The sequence below is a fragment of the Passer domesticus genome, chromosome 20 (genome assembly GCF_036417665.1).
Source record: "Passer domesticus isolate bPasDom1 chromosome 20, bPasDom1.hap1, whole genome shotgun sequence".
Classification (NCBI taxonomy): Eukaryota; Metazoa; Chordata; class Aves; order Passeriformes; family Passeridae; genus Passer; species Passer domesticus.
The window spans coordinates 2,035,338-2,054,262 of NC_087493.1; the positions used below are offsets into that span (position 1 = coordinate 2,035,338).

General features: G+C 59.6%; 1 protein-coding gene across 6 annotated transcripts in view; it reads left to right on the plus strand.

Annotated features, from left to right (window-relative positions):
* The first annotated feature begins 3,849 nt into the window (after window positions 1-3,849).
* Window positions 3,850-18,925, plus strand: part of BAIAP2 (BAR/IMD domain containing adaptor protein 2) — a 39,183-nt gene continuing 24,107 nt past the window's right edge. For all 6 annotated transcript variants that reach the window (XM_064395907.1, XM_064395902.1, XM_064395900.1 and 3 more), the window contains exons 1-3: window positions 3,850-4,005; window positions 10,872-10,947; window positions 12,772-12,858. In XM_064395907.1, coding sequence (XP_064251977.1) covers window positions 3,934-4,005; window positions 10,872-10,947; window positions 12,772-12,858 — 235 coding nt within the window. In that variant the 5' untranslated portion in view covers window positions 3,850-3,933. The remainder of the gene's footprint in view (window positions 4,006-10,871; window positions 10,948-12,771; window positions 12,859-18,925) is intronic.

Sequence of the window (18,925 nt, forward strand, 5' to 3'; positions counted from 1 at the left end):
CCCCTCCCTGGGCAGTCATGCTGCCCTGCAGCACCTCCCTCCCGTGTCCCGTGTCCCACCCTGGCAGCCACCAGGGTGGCATTTTGGGAGCAGGGAGACTGTCCCCAAGCTGGGAACATGGAGGGAACTGTCCCTTGGTGCAGCTGCTGCCACTGCCCTCGGACATCACTGCTCCAGCCACTGCTGCCCTGGCCAGCATGCCCTGGTTGTCACTGCCCTGGCTGTCACTGCTCTGGCTGTCACTGCCATCGGTTGTCACTGTCATGGCCATCACTGCCCCAGTTGTCACTGCCCTGGCTGTCACGGCCATCGGTTGTCACTGCCATCAGTCGGTTGTCACTGCCCTGGCTGTCACTGCCCTGGTTGTCACTGCCATTGGTTGTCACTACCCTGGCCATCACTGCCCTGGCTGTCACTGCTTTGGTTGTCACTGTTCCAGTTGTCACTGCCCTGGCCATCACTGCCCGGGTTGTCACTGCCCTGGCTGTCACTGCTCTGGCTGTCACTGCCATCGGTTGTCACTGTCATGGCCATCACTGCCCCAGTTGTCACTGCCCTGGCCATCACTGCCCTGGCTGGCACTGCTTTGGTTGTCACTGTTCCAGTTGTCACTGTCCTGGCCATCACTGCCCCAGTTGTCACTGCCCTGGCCATCACTGCCCTGGCTGGCACTGCTTTGGTTGTCACTGTTCCAGTTGTCACTGTCCTGGCCATCACTGCCCCAGTTGTCAGTGCCCTGGTTGTCACTGCCCTGGCCATCACTGCTGTGGTTGTCACTGCCATCGGTTGTCACTGCCCTGGTTGTCACTGTCACAGCTGCCACTGTCCCGGCCATCCCTGCTCCATCCCCACCCTGTGCCGGGCGCGTGACCCGGCCGGGAGCGCTGGCGCGATGCCACGCTGGTAATTAAGAAGGAACCTAATGAAACTTCGAAAATAGCACAATTTCCTCCCCACACCTGCAGCCGAGCGGGGTGGATTACATAAGTTATTGTTGCCACAGCAACTTCGCTCCACCCGGGGCTGGAGGTGGCCGGTGCCGCGTGTGCCGCGGTGCCGTCACCCCGGGGAGGGATCGTGGGGATGGGGCTGCTGCCTGCTCATCCCACTGCTGTTCCCAGTCTGGCGTGGTGCTTCCCCACGCTGCACCCACGGCCCTGCCGTGGATGCTCCCGCCTTCGCATGGGCACATGGAGAAGCACCGTGGGGATTCAGGTAACCCACGGGACTCTGGCACCATGGTTACCCTGGGCACGCTCCAGCTGCCGCCGAGCCCCGGGGAGTGAATCACCCTGACAAAAAGGCAGCGAGCAGCAACGGGGAGAAAAAAAATAAATAAATAAAAGGCAATCAAAGCAAACGCTCCGGCACGAGGCAGAGGCAGGTTTTTCCTGCTGAGAATTCCCAGGGTGCTGCGGGAGGCTGCGGGCGGCAGCGCTGCCGCGGGCCCGGGCACCGCTCCCGGCCGTGGGCAGCGCGGGCAGCCCCGGCCACGGCTGCCAGCCCAGGAGCCAGGGACAAGGAGGATTTGCTCCATGTGGCTCTGGGTGTGGGGAAATGAACTCCCTGGCTGCTTCCAGGCATGGAGCCGCTCCGGGAGCCAGGAGATAAGAGGGAGAAAGGTTTTCAGCACTCAGATTCCAGGGGATAAGGAGAAGCAGAGCATGGGAAGAAAGTGGAGCGGCTGTCTGCGAGCAGGCCTAGATGGAAGAGATTCTCTGAGGGCCGTCCCAGAAGGCCTCTTTTATTATCAGAAATTACAAATCCTTTTATCTTCCTCACCAGAGGAACAGCTTGTTTGAATTGCTGGGCTGTCACACTGGAATTAGATGCAAGAACCCCCCACATCCATGACGTAGCGAAGAACTTACATAACGTAACTAAAAATAAGGTGATGGAGATGCAGAGAGAGGCACTCTACTCCTGGCTGCTTGATCCTGAATCCTTCACCAGCGCTGGAAAGCCAGCGAGGTGCTGGTGTCTGGCTGAGGGAGCTGACTGTGTCTGGCCACGTGGGATGGAGAGGCAAAGTGGCACCGTGGTGTCCCAGCAGCCAGGCATTCCCCTGGGGACATCTCCCAGGGCAGTCCTGGTCCCACAGCTGCTCCCTTTCCTCAGCCCCAGTGGGAAAGGGTTAACTGGTCACACCAGAAACATGAGAAAAATCCTTCTCAGAGGCTGTAAATTCTTCGCTGTGCTCTGGAGTGTGGAACCTCCGAGGCAGAAGCCAAAATGGGACCCAAAGGCAGCCGGAGGGAGCAGCTGCTGTCGGTGCCCTGCTGGGCCTTGCCAGGGCCGGGAGGGAGAGCGGGAAGGGGAGCAGCAAAGAGAGGTTTGGGACCAGGTATCGACCTGGGCTCCTGTTCTCGGAATTGATGGATGTGAGGGGAAATAACACGCTCAGCTGCTTAACTGCTTCACTGCTTCTCACAGCAGAGAGGAGGGAGAGGAAGGCTCAGCCCATGGGCACGGCCTGGCCCTGAGGCTCAGCTTAACCACGGCTGACCCTGACAGAGCGGCCGTGCCCAGGGAGGACAGCGAGGCAGAGCACGGGCATGGGGACACTGGCTCCAGGGCACAGGCATGGGGACACTGGCTCCAGGGCACAGGCATGGGGACACTGGCTCCAGGGCATGGCCTGCTCCTCGTGTCCCCCAGCAGCTGGACAAGATCCGCTGTCACTGGCCCGAGGCACGGCAGGGACAGGGATGCATGGCTTGGGCATCCCACAGGGACCTGAGGGAGCTCTGGCAGGAGCCTCCCAAGGGAATCCTGGCTGGCCAGGACAGCCTGGGGACAGCGAGGTGGCAGGCAAGGGCTGGTCTCCCTTGGCTGAGCATCCCGAGCCATAGTTGTGGTGATGGCTCATCCCACCTCTGCTGTCCCGGCCTCCCTGGACAATGTGCACCCTCCTTCCCAACACCCCACAAACCAGGGGCAGCTCTTCCTTCTCCGACTGCTCCTCACCCATCCGCTCCCCAGGGCACAGCTGGGGATGGAGCACAGCCCCAGAGAGGGGGTCCAGCAGGGGCTGGAGGGTGGGACAGCCCAGGGATGTGGGGCACAGCGAGAGCCACGGGGTGGGGTAACGCAGGGGGATGGTGTGGGGCTGTGGGCTATGGGGTGAGGTACGGCAGGAGTGTAGGGTAGGTTATGGGGTGTGGGATGGGAAATGGGGGGGAGAAGGGGCATGGAGTGTGAATGGGCCGTGGAATGGGGCGTGGCATGGGGAATGAGGAATGGGGAATGGGGCATGGGGAATGGGAATGGGGAACAGGCATGGGGCATGGGGATGGGGAATGGGGATGGGCACGGGGAATGGGGATAGGGAATGGGCATGGGGATGGGGATGGGAATGGGGAATGGGAATGGGGAATGAGGAATGGGGAATGGAGAATAGGGATGGGGAATGGAGGATGGGGAATGAGGAATGGAGATGGGGAATGGGGAATGGGGATGGGGAATGGAGAATGGGGATGGAAATGGGAAATAGACATGGGGATGGGGAATGGGGAATAGGGAATGGGGAATGGGGAATGGGGATTGGGCATGGGAATGGGGAATGGGGATTGGGCGTGGGAATGGGGAATGGGAATGGGGACGGCAAATGGGGATGGGGAATGGGCACGGGGAATGAGGAGTGGGAATGGGGAATGGGCACGGGGAATGGGCACGGGATCCCGCACAGGGAGCACACCGCAGTGCATCCCTCCCTCCCCCGCGATGCTCGTACTCCTCTCGTTTACTCCCAGCCCCGCGCGGCCGTGGCACAGCCCGTCCCGGCCCGGCTCCTCCCCGCGGGGCTGGCCGGGGCGGTTCGGGGCGGGCACGGCCGCCGGGAGCTGATAAAAGGCAGGGCGGCCGGCGCTCCGCGCTCTCCCGCTCCGCGCCCGGCTCCGCCCGCCGCTCGCCCCGCACCCCGCGCCGCCGCCCATGGTGCTGCCCGGCCCGCCCGGCATGGCCCGCTCCGAGGAGGTGCACCGCCTCACCGAGAATGTGTACAAGGTGGGTCCGCAACAGGTGCCCGGCGCCGCGTCCGGCCCTTTGGCTGATGTTTGAGTTATTTCAATTATTTGCGTTATCGCCTTTCCCCTCCCCGGGACGCGCGGGGGCAGAGCGGGCGCGGAGGCGCCGCCGGGGCCGGCCCTGGGATGTGCCCGGAGCCGCTCGGCCGGGCCGGCAGCGGCCGCCGGGGCACCCCGAGCCTTGCCCGGGCACCCCGAGCCTTGCCGGGGCAGCCGCGGGCACCGGGACCGCGTGGGGCTGTCCCAGCCCGGGTGGGCAGCGCTGTCCCCGCATCACCCCGCAGCGGGCTAGCCCCGCGCTCTGCCACAAGCCAGAGCTCTCAGAGCCTTCCCCATCCCCTGGAGTTCGGGAATTCTCCGTTTTTCCCTTCTGCTTTGCTCCCGGTGTCCTGGGAAAATGCAACAATTTATGTGGTTTGCCTTCGCCCCGAAGGAAGCGGTTTCTGCTCTGCTGGGTCTTGAGACCAAGACTAAGAAAACTGCTGTAGCCTAACGTGTAACGCAGGATGTCGTTTGTTAAACTGGGAAGCTTGCACGATTTCCTGTGATTTAAGGGCTTGGATTGAGTTACCTGGGAGCACAGAGTAGGGAGAAAAAAAAATAGAAGAATGTAGTACAAAAAGTACCGAGGCAGTGAAGTTGTGGAGTCTTGGTTTTGGAGGTTCTGGGGTGTACCAGCTGTTCAGGCAGAGCTGTGGCACCCGAAATCGTGGTCGCTCTGAATCTTGGTGACATTTTGCTGCGGTGCCCGGGGCTCCCTCCCACCCTGTCCGGACATGCCCCGGTGCAGGCTGTCCTTGGTTCGGGGCAGAGCTGGCACCCCGGCTGCTCCAGCGTTCGTGCACTGGCACAGCCGGGCCCGGCGCTGCCTGGGCAAACAGGGGCTGGGAGCAGCCCCAGCCGTGACTCAGTTGTTGTTTGAGGTGTGTAGTCCTCGAAGCACGGGGCTAATGACAGGTTGGGGGAGCAGGTCACCGTCACCCCGGGCCCGGCCCTTGGGCAGCGCAGGGCAGGCCGCGCTGTCCCCTCACGTGCGGGGCCCAGCCCCGGGGAACCGGCGCTGACTGCTGGCCCGGCTGCTCCGGCCCCAGCCCGGGGAACCGGCGCTGACTGCTGGCCCGGCTGCTCCGGCCCCAGCCCGGGGAACCGGGGCTGACTGCTGGCCCGGCTGCTCCGGCCCCAGCCCGGGGAACCGGCGCTGACTGCTGGCCCGGCTGCTCCGGCCCAGCCAGAGCAGAGCCATCGCTGCCCGTGGTGCCAGCGGCCAGGGCTGGGGGCTGCTCGCAGGTCTCCATCAGCCAGAGAACACCTCAGCTCCTTGGGGTGCCGGTGGGAGCAGCCAAGTGCAGGCAGTGAGGAGAAGCAGCTGGTGAAGATCTTGTGGGTTCACCCAAAATCAGTGTCTGGGTGCTGGGAGCAGGAGGAGGGTGGTCCTGGCTCTGGTTGTGTCCCTGTGGTGAGCAGAGGCTGCTCTGAAGCCGTCAGTGCTGGAGAGGTGTGCCATGTGGTGCCTGCGAGAACCTGGCGTGTCCCTGTTCCTTTGAGGACTTCAGCCACCCCTGAGCCCAGCTGGGGGCTCAGCACTGAGTTTTTCTGGGCCTCCTTAACCTTTGGAGTCTGACTCCAAAACCAGTGCCAGTGCTTCAATCCCCATTACCCAGGTGTTTTTTTGGCCTGTGCAGGAGCCGTGGGCAGGAGGAGACACCACCCAGGAGAGGGGCGATGCTACCGAGGCCCAGGCTGGGTGACCCCCATGCCGGGTGCCCGGCCCCCGCCGTGCCCCCTGCCCATGCCGGGGTGCCCGGCCCTCGCCGTGCCCCCTGGCCCTGTCCCGGCGGTCTGGCAGGAGCAGGCGCTGCCCATGGCAGGCTCCCGCAGGCTCTCCCGAGGCGCTGCTCGGGAAGCCCATTGTCATGGTTTTGCAGAAGCAGCGCTCACCCTCGGAGTGACTGTGCTAATGAGCTGGTGGAGGAGCTGTCAGCCGCCCCCGAGCCGATGCTGCCACTACAGGCAGCTGCCTACACACGGGGAGTAATTACAGAGGGAGACGGAGGCTGCTGGCACCTTCCGCCAACGTGAGCCCACCTTTGGCGGTGCTGATTCACTGCCAGGACCCCGGAGTAGCGGCACAGCTGCCGGGCTGGCTCTGCCGGAGCCCCCGGCCATGGGCAGCTCCCTCTGCTCCCTCCCCGCTCATCCCCTGCTCGGGATTGTCTTTTTGCAGAAAGCAGGGACTGGCAAATCTTCCTTCCCCCGAAGACAGATCTGTCTCCTCCTGCCAGATGAGATTATTGCCGTTTGCAGCCCAACCTCCATTTCATTTTAGAGGCGTTTTTCCGTGCGGAAGATGGGTTTGCAATGGTGTGCGAGTGGCTCTGCCTTTGAAGAGGTGTTTGCCTAACAATTCGAAGCTGCAGAAAGGTGGACAGAATTCCTGAGGGTCCTTAGCTCCCCATCAGCTGTAATCGGTGTTACTGTGGCATCACAGCCTCTCTTCCTCACGTCCTGAGGGATGGGAGCGGTTCTTCCTCAAGGCGTTCAGGAGGGAAACTGTGGCTGGTCTGGAGTGAGGGATGATGAGTGTGGCACAGGAGGAAGGAGCCAGCCTGTGGCAGCCCAAATTCCATGCCCTGTGCTCCATTGCTTGAGGCTTCCTGCAGCCCAGCCGTGGGAGAACTGTGGGGAGCACCCCAGGGCTCGGTGGTGAGCTGGGCTCTGGCACTGCCAGGGCTCTGAGCTGGGAATGCTGCTCCATCCACCCATCCATCCATCCCGGGCTGGGAGAGCCCTGCTGGCCTCCCTGGAGAGGGGACACCTGCAGGCAGGTGGGCTCTGAGGTTCCAGCCTGGCCGGGGTGTCCCGGGCGCTGCCCTGCCCTCGGTGCCTGCTGTGCTGAGCCTGCCCCTGGTTAAGGTTTCAGTGCTGCTGCTCGTGTTGCAGGGCAGGGCACAGGGCAGACAGCTCCTCTGGCCACAGCCTGGGGCTCAGCCCTCGGTGCCACCTCTGTGGGGACCCTCCTGGTTCCCCGGGGGAGATCCCAGCCCCGAGGAGGTGAGGATGGTCCAGCCGTGCAGGGCTGGCCCCGGGTGGGTGCCAGGGGTGTTCCCAGAGTGCTGGGGGCTCTGTGCCCCGTGTGGATCTTCATCCCAGCTCTCCTCCAGCCCAGACCCCAACACAAAGATGTTCAGAGCTCTTGCCCTGAGACTTGGGTCCCCTCATCCTCTGGCATGACAGTCAGGAGAAACTAAATGCCTTTAGATGGGGATTGGGTTTTTTTCCCTGACTTTTTTCCCTGGTTTTCCCTGGGCTCCTTCTTGACAGAAACTTGGCTCTTGAAACCCCCAGGGCCGCTCCTGATGGTGCCAGGCAGGACAAACTGTGATGGAGGAGGCAGCACTGGGCTTTGCTGGGCATTAAATATTGATAGCAAAATGATGAAAGTGCTCCTGGAGCAGGGCTGACCCATTTAGACACAAAACTTCCTTAGGGCTGAGCTGCTTCTGCAGTGTGGCAGTGGAGAGTCCCCTGGTGCTGTCCCCTGCTCGTCCTGGTCACCCAGGGAATCCAGGCTGGGCCCTGTGCAGGGTCAGTCCTGCAGGGAGACAGAAAATCCTTAAAAAGGCTGGAAAAGCCCTCTGAGTCCATCAGATCCAACCATTCCCGCAGCTCTGCCGAGGCCACTGAGCCACGTCCCCAGGTGCCACATCCATGTGGGTTTGGAGCCCTTCCAGGGATGTGTTGGGAACGCTGCCCTTCAGCTGTTGAGCAGGAGCCTGAGCCACTTCCAGCTTGAGCAGGACTTAAATTTGGGATTGAGGAGCTGGAATTCCGTGATCCTTGCAGGCTCCTTCCAGCTCGGGATGTTTTATTCTTCCCCATGATTCTAAACTTTTCCTTAAGGGCTAATTTACGGGCTTGGAGCATCCTGGCTGTACTGGAGTGTGCTCAGAGGGCAGAAAAGGGGCCTTGTTCCTGTTGCCTCTTCCCCCAGCACGGAGCAGGGCCGTGTCCTGGAGACCTTGTGCTTTGCATTAGTTTCATTTTTGGCAGCTGAATAAAGCCGTGCCAATCCCGGAGAGCTGAGTGGTATTACCCAGGGAATTCAGCTCAGTGGAACAAAGCAAAGCCCTTTCAACCCTTGGCTGCCAGGTTTTGTGGCTGTGTTTTTCTGAACTCTGCCCAGGCAGCCCATGGAAGGCAAACAACTTGTGGGTGCTGCTGAGGGGGCAAAATCTGGGGAGAATGGGATTTGCTTGCACTGCCACTGTGCTACTGAGTATTTGCCTTGCAGTTGGTGTCCTGCAGGTCTGGATTCACCTCTCCTGTGGGGGACAGCCCTGCCAGAGCCCCTGGTGCCCCAGGGAGGGGATGAGCCCTGTGTTGCCAGGGAGCAGCTCCAGCACATCCCTGGTGTGAGGGGTGATGCTGTTGAGCCATTCCACGGCACAAATCTGTTAATTTCCCACTGTTTCTCCTTGGCAGGTCTCGGGCTCTCACCTGGAGGGGGGTGTGAAGGCTCTGGAGTCACCTTCCCTTCCCACCCTGGGAGTGAGAGGAGGGCTTGGAAAAGGCTATTTTTATCTCTGCAGTGAGGAGCCCTTTTCCCCGCTCTCATCCTGCCAGGCTGTTTTTGTTGGAGGCTCCAGACAATGTTTTAAAAACATTCACTTTCAGCAAACTTCCTCCTGGGGGTTGGTGAATTTTATTTGGCCAGCACAGAGTCACCTTCCCGCTCCTTCAGCCGCTCCACGAGCCCCTTTGGGGGCTTTTATCTCTTTATTTGTTGCTTTAAAACATCTCTTGTGGATCAGTGGGGAGCAGGACCTGCCCTGAGCAGTGCCAGGGCAGGGTTGTGCTTTGATTCCCTCTGCTTTGGGCAAGATGTGCTGAATTTTGGACGGTGCTTTGTCTGGGGATCCTGTTCCATCTTTAATTCCCCGGGTTTCATGCTCAGGACGATGTGTTTACACGGGCACTGCTGAGAAAATCACACTATTTACATATCCCCGTGCACGTCCTCGTACACAAACACTGCTCTGAACCTGCAAACCGCCCAAAAATCTCCTCCCTGCAGAAATTCTGCCAACGTTTCTGCTGCTTAACTATTGCTCAGCCTCAGTGCTCGGGCTGAGCCTGAGCGTGGGGCTGTGTCCCTGTCCCTGCTGTGGGCAGGGGAACCATCCCTGTCCCCACCCTGGGCAGTGATGCCAGCCTCTGCTGCTCTGTGGGATAGCCCAGGTGGGTTTTGGGCTGGAGTCAAACCTGATGTGGGCAGGATGGAGCAATCCTGGCAGTGGTAATTAACTGCTGTGTAATTGTCTCCTACACGCTGGAGAACACCTGGCTTGTTGCTACAGGTTCATTTTCTCCTTTCACGCTGAGCACATCCACCAAACTGCTCTGAGCTGCCCCAAAACAGCTTCCAGGGGCCCTGGTGTTGGCCTGCAGCCTTAATTAGCGGGGCAGCTCCTCATTAGCCTCGTCAATCTTCTGCCCTTTGCAGTTGTGGCTGCTGCTGTGAGGACCTGGGGGCTGCTGGGGACAGGCTTTGGGGACATTGCAGCCATCCTCAGCCTGGGAGGATGAGCAGATTCCTCCTGAAACAGCAACCCTGGGGTGATGCCACCCCTCCCCACACAGGGTCCTGCCCAGAGGAACCCTAAAAGGGCTGCCTGGAGCCAGGAGGGCCCTGGCTGAGCCCTGCACACGTGGGGAGAAAATTCAGCTGTCAGACTCGAGGACCGAGCAGCAGGAACTGGGATAAAAATGCCTCAGGCAGAAAATGAGCTTTATAGTGTTCGGGCAGCCTCAGATGAGGTGACAGATGCTTAATCAGCTTATTCCCGTAAGTGTCTGCCTGTCTTCCCTCCCTGCCCGGGCTGGGGCTCTGCCAGCAGCCTGGGGGTGCAGAGCCCCCGTTCCCAGCAGGAATGCCCGTGGTGCATCCCCCCCCAGGGGCATTCAGACCCACAGATCCATTTCCTGGGGGCACCTTGGTGTCCCCAAGGTGGGGCAGGGCACTGGGACCAGCTCTGGGGCTGGGACTGGTGCAGAGGATGCCTGGGAGGGACAGGGGGCTGTGCCCCTGGCAATGGGGGCTGTGCTCCTGGCCATGGGGCTGTGTCCCTAGGAATGGGGCTGTGCCCTGGGAATGGGCTGGGGTGTGGGCTGTGGCTGCACAGAGCACACAAAGAGCCCTTCTTCTCCTCCTGATCCGATTATTCCTTCCCCCATCCGAGCTGAGGGCCTTGGGGCGAGGCGGGGAAGCTCAGGCAGCGCTCGCCCCCACCCTGGGCAGGTGGGCAGTGCCCCCGAGGGACCCCGGTGGCATTCCTGGCACAGCTCAGGGGGTGCTGGGGGCTCTGCTTCATCCTGCCTGCCCATTTGGGATCCTGCTCTTCAGCCCTTCCTGCTGTCCCTGGTGGGCTGGGCTGCTGCTCTCCGTGGCCATCCTGGGCGAGGGACATCACCTGCCACCAGCCCCAGGGCTTGGGTCACCTCCCTGCTTGCTCTGAGGGCTGGTGCTGCCCCTAACAGCCCCTATAGTTGCTGTTACGGTTATTTTTGCTATATCTGATAATTCTCTGCATTCACTTTCCTCTCCCGGGAAGCATCTGGTGCTGGGGCACTGCAGAGCCCCCTCGTTCTTGTCCCTCATGTGCTCGGACCCAGCGTGGTCTTCCTCAACGGAGCTGCAGGGTGAGGGAGGGTCCTGGGGCCTCTTCAGGGAGCTGGGAGGACTTTTTTGCTCTCATTTTGTGTTTATCGGGACAGAGCTGAGCACGGAGCTGTTCACTCTGCTCCCCATCATCCCTGCTAATCCCAACCGTGTTCTCTTCCCTTTAGACCATCATGGAGCAGTTCAATCCCAGCCTCAGGAATTTCATTTCTATGGGGAAAACCTATGAAAAAGCCTTAGCAAGTAAGTGACACTGGGGCTGCCAGGCTGGGGAGGGGGAAAGCTGCAAAACCTCTGGGTTTTGGTTGAAAATCTTTGGGTTTCTGTTGAAAAGTTCTTTGTTCCCACAGGGAAGGAAATGGGAGGGTGGTGATCTGCAAGGCCGTGGATGCAGGAGGGATTCCAGGGAGAAAATGCTGGGAGGCAGCAGGATAACAAAACACATCTGCAAACAGTTCAACTTTAAATGTTTGTTTAAAATACTAAGAATTGAGGTTTTAAGCTCTGTTTAAAGAGGTGCTATTGAAATGTTTAAATTGCCCAGAAGAATGAAGAAAAGGGAAAAGCCTGAAAGTCTTGATGGCAGCTCTTGATTGGGAATGCAGGGTCCTATTGGGAACCATTAGGGAGGTGTAGATTTAAGTGATCAAAAGGAAGCTAGGAATTGATTAAAGCCCAAAATGGGCTATTTTGATTTAAACTGGCTTTGTGCACTGCCTGGGCCCTCCTCAGCTGGGTTTTAGGGAGGTTTAAGCTTTGCTCAACCCAGAGCTGTGTTTTTCCAGGGAGGGCTCTGTTCCCTTCAGAGCTGCACGTGTCTCCTGGATTTCATTTTTGAATAATCCCAGCGAAAATGCCCGTGGGGCAGAGTCTGTCATCACCTTCAGCCAGGGGGGAGAATCCCTTTGGTGTTTGGGACCCGACTTTTGGGGAGGATCCTGCTCCCTGCCTGCAGCACCTTTCCTTTCCCACAAGCCAAGTGAGGCTCCTGGCTGTTCCCAGGAGGATTTTTAAGCCCTTCCCCCTGTTCCCAGGTGCCGGGCACTGGTTTGAGCTGGGATTTAATGGCTCACCCAGCTGTGGGCACTAGTTTGAGCTGGGATTTAATGGCTCACCCACCGTGACGGGGAGGTGCCCGTCCAGCCCCACTGCTCAGGGCTGTGACCTCTGATCCCCAGGGAAGGGGCACAGGGCACCCTCCTCACAGGCAGCACCTTCCAGAAATTCCAGGGGTACAGGGCACCCTCCTCACAGGCAGCAGCTTTCCCGAAATTCCAGGGGATCCCAGCAGGGTGGGGTTCATGTTTTGGGGCTGTTTTTCCCTGCTGGTTCCCTCCTGGCAGCAGAGGCAGGGTCTGACAGGGGGAAGAGCTGCTGACCCTTGGGACTGTGTTTTTTATTTATTCTTCTGAAATATTCTCCTGATATTTAACTACCTGGGAGGTGGAGCTTGTCCCGTGCTGTCCTGTCCCACCAGCCATGGCACTTTGGGGTAACCACTGGGATCACTGGCTTTGTGCTTTTCCCACATCCCTGCTGTGCAGCCAGGGATCTTCCTGTAATTTTTAACTTGGCTTGGGTCATCCTTCCCCTGGATCCCCGAGCTGGGGGCAGCTGGAGGAAGTGCAGAGCCCAGGAGGCAGAGCAGAGGCAGTGCTGGAAGGCTGGAGCTGGGGCTGTACAGCGTGTTCTGTGATTAGAGGAAACCCCCTGCTTATCTGATTAGAGTCAAGTGTGGAGCTGGAATGTCAACAAACAGGGCTGAACTATAATGAAAGTCTGTGATATTCAATTATTCTGCAGTGATTTCTCCCAGCAGCCTGATGCTTGCAGTGCAGTGAAAACCACCACAGTCCTGCATGGACCTTTTTAAATCCTAAATTACCCTGTAATCTCACTGCTCCAGCTCTCTTTGCTGCTTTTCCTCTGTTTGTTGTGTGGTCCCTCCCCGTGGGGTTGAACCCTTTGAGGTAATGCCTATTTTAGTGTCCACAGTCTCCTCAGTGCCCCAGAAGTTCTAACAGCCTTTAAGGAGAGCATAACCTCCATTTTTTGGTGCTTTTTTAGGCATGACCTACGCAGCAAAGGGGTACTTTGATGCTCTGGTGAAGATGGGAGAGCTGGCCAGTGAAAGCCAAGGATCGAAAGAATTGGGTAAGTCCCAGTTTGCTGCTAAATGGAGATTTCTGGAGATTCCCAGCCCAGGAATGAAACAGGTCTTTGGTGCTGCTGGGGAGCACAAGCTCAGCGTGGAGCTGGTCCTGTCTCAGTGGTAGCAGTGTCTCTGGATTTACTGCTGATGCAGTTTGGAAAACCCCCTGATGGTCTCAGTGTCAGGGCTCTGGCTCGTGCTGGTTTTGGAGAGCAGCTTTGTGGTGGCTTCTTCTCACTTGGAGAAGGGGAAGCAGCAGATTTTGGCCAGGGAGCTGGGGCTGAGCTGCCCCTCAGGGGCCTCTGGAGGGGCAGGGGCAGCTGGGCTGTGCTGCTGGAGGTCACCCTGTGCTGCTGGGGCTGGGGCTGTGCCCTGCTGCAGCAGCTCTGCCCTGCTGGAGCCTCCCAGTGCCCAGTGCCAGGGACTGGTGTTTGCCCAATCGATGGCAAACATCACGAGCTGTGACTCTGCTGCCTCCTTCCCCTTTCTCACACTTAGTTCCCAGGAAATCCTTTCAAGGGCAGCTGCTTTTCCAGCCTCCCTATTGCCCAGACATTCTCCTGTGTCCTCCCTCCTCACAGCTGTGGTCTGAGGGGACCCTCCAAGGTCTCCCTGTAGTTTGAGGTGACCCTGCCAGCTCCCCCCATGGTCTGAGGTGGCTCTTCCAGTTCCCCCCATGGTCTGAGGTGGCTCTCCCAGCTCCCCCCTGTAGTCTGAGGGGACCTTCCCAGCTCCCCCCATGGTTTGAGGTGGCTCTCCCAGCTCCCCCCATGGTTTGAGGTGGCTCTCCCAGCTCCCCCTGGGCTGCTGCACCTTGTTAAGGCTCCCATGGAGTGAGATGTGCCTTGCTCTGGTGTCTGTGCAGTCCCAGGTGAACCCCTCCTCCTCCCCCTCCATCCCTCCCGCAGCTCTGCCCCAGCCATGGCAAAGTGCTCATTAAAGCATCTCTCCGGGGCAGGCAATTAACAGAGAGGTTGAGCTGAAACGACTCTAAAGGCTGCAGGAGCCGGGGAGCAGCCCCTGGGCTCTGGATTTGGTGTCAGACCCCGCTCCCTCAGCCCTGCTGCTGCCTGGGAATTGTGCTGGGAGAGCAGTAAGTGTCTATGGAAACCGAGTCGTGGATTAGAGCTGCCTGGAGCAATCTGCTGCTGTTTAATAAATAAAACAAAGAGCCCTGTGTGCTGCGAGGGCTGCAGAGCCTGGAGGAGCTGCTGCTGCTCTCTGGGGCTGAGCAGAGCCAGCCCTGCCCTCCTGCAGGGAGCTTTGGGGCAGCCTGGGCAGGGGGCAGGAGCCTGGGAGCCTCACCCTGCCGGCTCTGCAGAGCAGCTCCAGGTTTGCTCACACTGCACACCTGGATTTGGGCACTTCTGGCCCTGGTTCCTCACCACAGGACAGGGGTTTGATGTCCTTGGTGCCTTCTCCCCACGCGTGGCTGGAGTATTTTGGGGTGTAAAGTGTTCCCAAATCACTGCTCCCTCCCCTCCTGGGGTGGACACATCCCAGGGAGGCTCCTGTGCTCCTCAGCCTCTGCTCTGCTGATCCTGCTGAGATTTGCTGTGGCAGCTGCTCCACAGGGCAGGAGAAAGTGGAGATAAAATTTCTGGCTGCAGCTCCATGGAGCTGATAACAGCTGGGACACAGCCCCCTGCCAGCAGATGTGCAAACAGGGGCTGAGAGCTGGGCCAGAGCTGTGCTGGCCAGAGCTGTGCTGGCCAGAGCTGCAGCTTTTCCTGGGAACACCTTTGCCTTGTCACTCCCCGGGCTGGCAGTGCTGATAGTGAGATAAGCTATTTCTGGTTATTTCACAGCATCCCAGGCTGCTTTGGGCTGGAAGGAGCCTCAAAGCCCACCCAGTGCCACCCCTGCCATGGCAGGGACACCTCCCACTGTCCCAGGCTGCTCCAAGCCCTGTCCAGCCTGACCTGGGGCACTTCCAGGGATGGAGAATTCATTTTAGAACTGTAAATAGGAATTCTCTTAATTGCTGCTTCCATTGGTGGCGTGTCCTCAGCTCCCTCCCTGTGTGGGATTTTTCTCCCATGAGTTTATAGGGAAAACTGCTCCAAGGTGTCAGCCAGGGCCGTGGGGTGCTCTGCTCAGGTTTGCAGCTCATCTTCCCAGCCTCCATAGAGAAAAGCTGAGAGAATTGCTTTCCCTCCAAAGCCCTCTTTGCTGAGCTGGGTGCTTTTTCCTGGTGTCCCTTCTGGCCCAGGAGGTGTCCCAAGGCCAGCCCTGGGAGGCAGGGGAGCTGCAGCTCTGTCTCCTGGATCAGCGAGCCCTCTGGAGCACAGCTCTGGGCTCAGCTGCCCAGCACGGGGCATTTCCTGAATTCCCCATCAGATTTGGGGAGCTGTGTGCAGACAGGATAATCCTGTGTGGGAAAGGAAGGGTGGCAGTGAGAGCAGCAGTAATGCCCGGGCTGTAATCGGCTCTGGGGCTCAGTTCCCAGGGCAGTGTCTGCTGGGCTGTCTGAGCCTCACTGCTGGGCTTTGTGGGGGCAGAGCCGAGGTTTGGGGTGCTCCCAACCCCAGTGGAGCTGTCATTGTCCCAGAGCAGCAGGAGTCAGTTTGCCCGGTGCACTTCCCTGCTGGGATGGGGTCTGTGCCCACAGAGAGAGAGGCTCCTGGGTTGTTCTGCACCCCCTTGGTGCTTGTGGTGGTTTTAGGGAAAATAACCTGCAGTGAGGAGCCTGTGTGTGACCAGGGAAGGTCTGCAGCCCCTTCCAAAAGCTCCAGCCTCGTGCCTGAGTCCTCAGGTGACTTTGGCCCTTGTCCAGCTCCTGCCTAGGTCCCTTGGATGCTGCTCAAAATGTCATTTCTTTTGTCCTTCTTGAAAACTAGGCCACGGCAAAGTCATGGAAAGGGGTTTTCTTCTCCTGCTGAGCAGAGCTGGAGACATTTCCCCCGGGATGCTGGGGCTGAGCAGCACCTGCAGGAAGCACCTGCAGGGCTGGAGGTGCATTTTGCTCAGCGCTGGGTTCTGGAAGGTCCCTTGGAAGAGCGAAGCTGCCCTGGGTGTGACACACGGGCTGTGAAAGGGCAGCACAGGCAGTAATTACTCAGCCTTTGTTGAGCTGAAAGGAGCCCCTGGCACATAATGGCTTTTTATTCCCACAGTAAAATCAGGATGTGGCACCTTAACGGCTTGGATGAGATTTCACAGCTCATCCAGCTCCACCCTGCCATGGGCAGGGACACCTTGCACGATCCCAGCCCTCTCCAAGCCCTGCCCAGCCTGGCCTGGGGCATTTCCATGGATCCAGGCGCATCCCTGAGCTCAGGTTCTCTCCCCTGCAGCTCCAGGGTCTGTCCTGGCTGTTCCCGAGGCTTTGTGCTGCACCAGATCCCCTGGGAGCAGGGATTGACCTGTTAATTGGATTGGGGTTGTTTGGGGCAGGTGCTTCCTGCCCTGCAGAGTGTGCCATGGATCCCAAGGTTCCCGTGCAGCCCCAGGGGCTGGGGGTGGCTAGGGTGGGTTGGTGCTCACTGGAAGCAGTCAGAGCAGTGCCCAGGGGACACAGAGCTCCTGGAAATGCTTTCCTGGGATTTGTGGCAGTGTCCCTGCTGTGGAGGTGAGCTCTGGGCTGGGATCCTTTTTGGGGAGCCTTTAAATTTGGGCTTAACACACCTGGCACCTTGTGGGTGACAGCTTTGTGTGGTGAGGAAGGGAAGGGGCAGGGATGGGCTGGCTGAGGATGCAGGGACACAGGACAGCCCTCTGAAAGCCTTCTGCTGCCTCGGGAAGGGCTTTTCCACAGCCTCCATCCCTAAGAGACATGAGACAGCCGAGGCTCCTTCTCACCAACCTGTGTTTGGGAGGTGCTGGAGGAGGGTTGTGAATGAGCATCTGTGAGGAGCATGTGGCCTGGCAGGGGCTCCCGGCGTGTGTAAGGTCTGGTTTCACCTTCCCTGGTGACGTGACAGCTTCCAGGCTTCCCAGCTGCCCTGGCTCTGCTGGGGAGGGTCCTGCAGGGATGCTCCCTCCTTTTGGGGGGCTGGAGGGTCCTGTGTGTGTCCAGGGGCTGGGGGGGAGCTGTGTGTCCCCTCAGCGTGGGGGGAGCTCGGCAGGTCTGAGGAGGGGTTTTGTGGCCAGCTGCAGGTCCTGGAGGTGTTTGCTCCCCCTCTGGAGCTGCCAGTGTCAGACACAGGGGCCAGGCTGGGCAGCGTGAGTGGGTTGGTTCCACGAACCAGTGCCACCAGTACTGGGCACTCACTGGGCTCTGCATCCTGCTACAGATCCAGGACTGCCTCATCCAGGGGCGCTGTGGGGGCACAGAACATCCCAGGGGTACATCCCAGTGGTGTATCCCTGCTGCAGGGCTCCGTGGCTGCTGCCCAGCCTGAGGGGGCCGGTCACCAGGTGCTGGGAGACCAAACCAGGGTGCCTTGGAAGCTTCTGCTGTTCCCTTCACCTGGTCTCTTAACAAACAAAGGAGAAGTGCCTCGGGCAGCGCCAGGCGGGGCTGGGGCAGCCGTGAGTTATCAGCACATCCCAGTCCTCTGGGGCTGGCAGAAGTGAAACCGCTGTGGAGAGGAAAGGCGTGAGTCAGCCAGGAGAAGCTGATTGTTTCCCCGAGCTGATTGTTTCCCCACACTGAGTCCTTCCCCCTGCACAGGGATCCTGCAGCTCGGAGTGGGCTGGAAGGGCTCCCTGGCCCTGGGCAGCTGCTCTGTGCCGGGTCTGCCAGCCTGGGGCACGCTGTGCTGCTCTGAGGGAGCACAAAAATGCACTGCAGAAGCTTTCAGAGGGATTGCTCCGGTTGGAAAAGCCCTCGGGATCACTGAGCCCACCCTCAAACTGTGCCCCCAGCTGCCACCTCTGCCTGCACCGTGTTTTGCCTTAAATTTGGCTGCACCAGCACCGAGGTGTTGTGTGAGCAGCTTACTGCTGGCTGGTTTTTAGGGATGTGCCCAAGTCCTGACCCCAGGAGCTGGGGCAGCCACGATGCTGCTGGAGAGGGTCCCCTGGCCACCACCTCCTGCCACCCTCCCAGGGCAGCCTGGGCAGCCCTGCCCACCCTCTGTCTCTGAGCAGGTTTGCTGCTTGGTTAATGCATCATTGGTGTCTTCATTAGAAATGGAAATTAGAATTAGAAACATCCTGTTCTAGAGGGGGGTCAGGAAATAACCCAGGGTCTCTGACAGCTCCAGAGCAAAGCCTTGAGAGCTGGGCTGCCACTGCCTCACCTTCTGCAGGGGCAGTGGAGCCAGCAGGGTGGCAGGGATGTGGAACAACCTGTTTGCCTGTTGTGGGCTGGGTGTGGAAGGGAAGGGCCCACAATAGCTGCTGTGGTTCCTCTCCCAGAGCGATACTGTGAGTCAGCCCGAGCAGCTCCTCCTCCCCGCTCTGCTCTGCCCTGTCCCTCTTTGTGCCCCTGCGATGCTTCACCCCCTTCTCCACCTGCAGGATGTGTGTTTTGGCAGCTCCCGGGTGGCCTGAGCTGCTGTCCTGCTGCACAGGGCAGTTCAGGTGCTTCAATCTCCAAATCCCTGAGGCAGCTGCTGCGGAACGCCCCTGGCGTGGGTGGCTGTGCTGCTGCCAGGGGAGTGCCACGCTCCCAGCCCTGCCACCCGGGGCAGCCCCCCACAATTTCACAGGGTACCCCTGGCACGGTGCCACGGGGGCTTTTCCACGTCGGTTTTGGGCTGTTGAGGCTTTCCAGCTGCCGTGGTGTCCCTTAGTCATGGTTCCTGCTCATCCCTGCAGCTCTGGGCTGGCTTTGGGGTGAGCTCTCTGTCTCCTCTGCTCTGTAGGGTTTTGTGAAGCAGCTATGGGGTGGCAGAGGTGCTCTGTGGGAATTCACACCCTGTTTTAGGGGATTTAGCTCAAATCCTGCCCCAGTTGGGCTGCGGTGGTGGTGGGAAGCCTGGAGCTGGTTCCTCCAGAGGAACTGAAGGCTCTGGGGAAGCTCGTGAGGCTCTGGGGAGGTGCCCAGCTGCCCTCCTGCCACCTCGTGGTGCTGGCTGGGGGGGGACAGCAGCGTCCCCCAGGCAGGCTGTGCTGCTGCCTTTGATGTGGGGCTGGAACACCCTGGTAGGAGCCCAGGGGTGGTGCTGGAGCAGGGGAAAG